At 59.4% G+C, this 2,589-nt stretch overlaps 1 protein-coding gene across 1 annotated transcript in view; it reads right to left on the bottom strand.

The window, feature by feature from the left end:
* Window positions 1–741: 741 nt before the first annotated feature.
* The window catches only part of ETH_00008940 (uncharacterized protein), a gene marked incomplete at both ends in the record, with an annotated part of 2,496 nt that continues 648 nt past the window's right edge, over window positions 742–2,589 (bottom strand). Inside the window, 2 exons of the mRNA XM_013378600.1 lie at window positions 742–1,956; window positions 2,158–2,212. Of these exons, the coding sequence (XP_013234054.1) occupies window positions 742–1,956; window positions 2,158–2,212 (1,270 nt within the window). The remainder of the gene's footprint in view (window positions 1,957–2,157; window positions 2,213–2,589) is intronic.

The raw sequence follows: 2,589 nt of genomic DNA, 5'->3' as shown, positions 1-2,589 counted from the left end.
TGTGCAGCAGCAGCAGCAATTTTGCTGCAGCAGCACCATTCTTGCTGCAGCTGCTGCAGTAGGAGATCTGAACAGCAACAATAGAACAAGTGCACATGCACAACTAATGCACTTGAAACGCAGCAGCAGCAGCAGCTGCTGCTGCTGTTGCTTCTAGCTCTACTGCACCGCTTCTACTGGAACTGCAGCAGCAGCAGCAGCTGCTGCTGTTGCTTCTAGCTCTACTACAACGGTCCTACAGGAACTGCTGCAGCAGTTTCTAAGTCTATTATTTCTACTGCTGCTGCAGTTGCTGCTTCACTTGCTGTTGCTGCTGCTACTGCCACTGCTGCTGCTGCTGCTGCTCTTCCTAAGCAATACAAACGGAGTTGTTTTTAAAATTTTTGCAGCGGCAGCTGCCGCGACAAAGTTTGCTGCTGCGCACGCTGCTGCTCTTGCTGCTGTGAATTCAGTCGCTGCGCATGCAGGCGCAGTTCACAATTTTGCTGCAGCAGCTTAAGTGCTTTTGCTGCTGCAGCAAACTGCGCTGCTGCTCATGTTTCTGCTACTGCAGCAGCAAGACCCCTTCTTGCTGCTGCAACAGCACCAGCTGCGAACAAGCCTGCTGCGGCTGCGGGCTGACTACGCAGCAGCAGCGGTAGCTGCTGCAGCGAAGTCAGCTGCCGTGCATGCTTCTGCTGCTGCAGCAACTGGCAGCAGCAGCAGCAGCAGCAGCAACCTTTTGCAAGCTGGAGGCTTCATCTATGGCTTTGCTGCTTCATTGCTGGCAGCAAGAGTTGCTGATGCTGCGATGGTTACTTTCGCTGCAACTTCGATTGCTGCGGCTGCAACATCTGTTGCTGCTCCTGCAGCATCAGTTGCTGCTGCTGCTGCTGCGTCAGTTGCTGCTACTGCTGCTGCGTCAACTGCTGCTACAGGAGCAGTTGCTGCTGCCGCTGCAGCGTCGGTTGCTGCTGCAGCATCAGTTGCTGTTGCTGCTGTAGCGTCAGTTGCTGCTGCTGCCGCTGCATCAGATACTGCTGCAGCAACAGGTGCTGCTGCTGCTGCAACGTCAGTTGCTGCCACCCCAGTATCACCTGCTGCTGCTGCTGCGTCGATTGCTGCTGCTGCAGCATTTGTTGCAGCTGCAGCCGCAGCATCAGCTGCTGCTGCTACCGCTGCGACATCATTTGTTATTGCTGCAGCGACACCATTTGTTGCTGCTGCTGCACCATCAGTTGCTGCTGGTGCGGCTTCAGTTACTGCTGCTGCAGCAGCTTGGGGCTGCAAATCAGGCCCCCTGTCTTCTGCTGCTGCTGTAGGGGGGGCAGCTGCTGCAGCGTCGGCCGCAGCAGGTGCTGTTGCTGCAAACGTTGCTGCTGCTGCTGCAACGCTCTCAGGCAGTGCTGCGCCGCCTGCTGCATCTGTTGCTGCTGCGAATGCTGCTGCTGCTGCCGCTGCTGTATCTGCTGCTGCAGTTGCTGGCTTTGGTTCCACTGCAGCAACTCCTCCATCGCTAGCGGCTGCTGCATGAGCAGCTGGTACTGCTGCAGCTGCTGGAGCAGCAGCCGCTGCTGCATCCTGAGCAGGTGGCTTTGCTGCTGCAGTCGCTAGCTCACCAGCAGGAGCACCAGCAGCAGCAGCAGCTGCTGCCGCTGCAGCCCCTGCTGTGGCTGCTGGCAGTAGTGCTGCAGCAGCAGCAGGAGCCCCTGCTGTAGCACCAGGGGCTGCAGCATTGCCTGCCGGAGCTGCCCCCGCAGCAGCAGCAGCAGCAGCAGCCGCTGCAGCAGCAGCGGCCGCTGCTGCTGCAGCAGCCGCCTTCTCAGCAGCAGCAGCAGGCACAGCCAGTGGCAGCAAGGGGGCCTGCTGCTGCTGCTGCTGCCCCAGCTGTCTTGCTGTCTCTCTTATCTGCGAAGCCACCAGCCGGGCGCTGCGGGCAGTGCGCCGCAGGGGCCCCCCGCCTTGCTGCAGCAAAGCCTGCAGCAGCAGCAGCAGCAGCAGCAGCAACAGCAGCAGAGGTGGCACGCGCAGCAGTGGCCACAGCGCTAGCGGCAGCAAGAGCAGCTGCAGCAGCAGAAACAACAGCTGCAGCAGTAGAGCCGCAGTAGCGACAGCAGCAGCAGCAGCACTGGCAGCAGAGACAGCAGCAGCTGCAGCAGCAGCAGCAGCAGCACTTACCTGGACTGTCAGCAGCAAAGGGTCTTCTGTCTCAGGTATCGACTCCCAAACCGCCCTTGTAGTGTTGCCCACTCGGCGAATAACCTGCGCACGAGGGTTTAGGGTTTAGGGTTTAGGGTTTAAGGTCAGCAGCACAGGCGGGACCTAGGGTCTGGGGTTTAGGGTTTAGGGTTTGGGGTTTGGGGTTTAGGGTTTAGGTGAGGGCGCGGCACGCTGCGGCGCTGCACCTGCGGCGTACGACCTAGGGTTTAGGGTTTAGGGTTTAGGGTTTACTCTTTTCCACTTCCGAGGCTGCCCAGGTATAAGAGTTAAAGTTGAAAACCTTTTTATGTCTCCCCTTGCTAGCCTCAATTCTTCTCCAGCTGGGGGGCCCCCCAGGGGGCCCCCAAGGGAAGCCCCCAAGGGTACATCGGGGGGCCCCCCGGGGGCCCC

The sequence above is a fragment of the Eimeria tenella genome, genomic scaffold (assembly GCF_000499545.2).
Source record: "Eimeria tenella Houghton genomic scaffold, Eth_scaff9, whole genome shotgun sequence".
In the NCBI taxonomy this organism is placed as follows: Eukaryota; Apicomplexa; class Conoidasida; order Eucoccidiorida; family Eimeriidae; genus Eimeria; species Eimeria tenella.
This window is presented reverse-complemented; position numbering and strand designations above follow the sequence as displayed.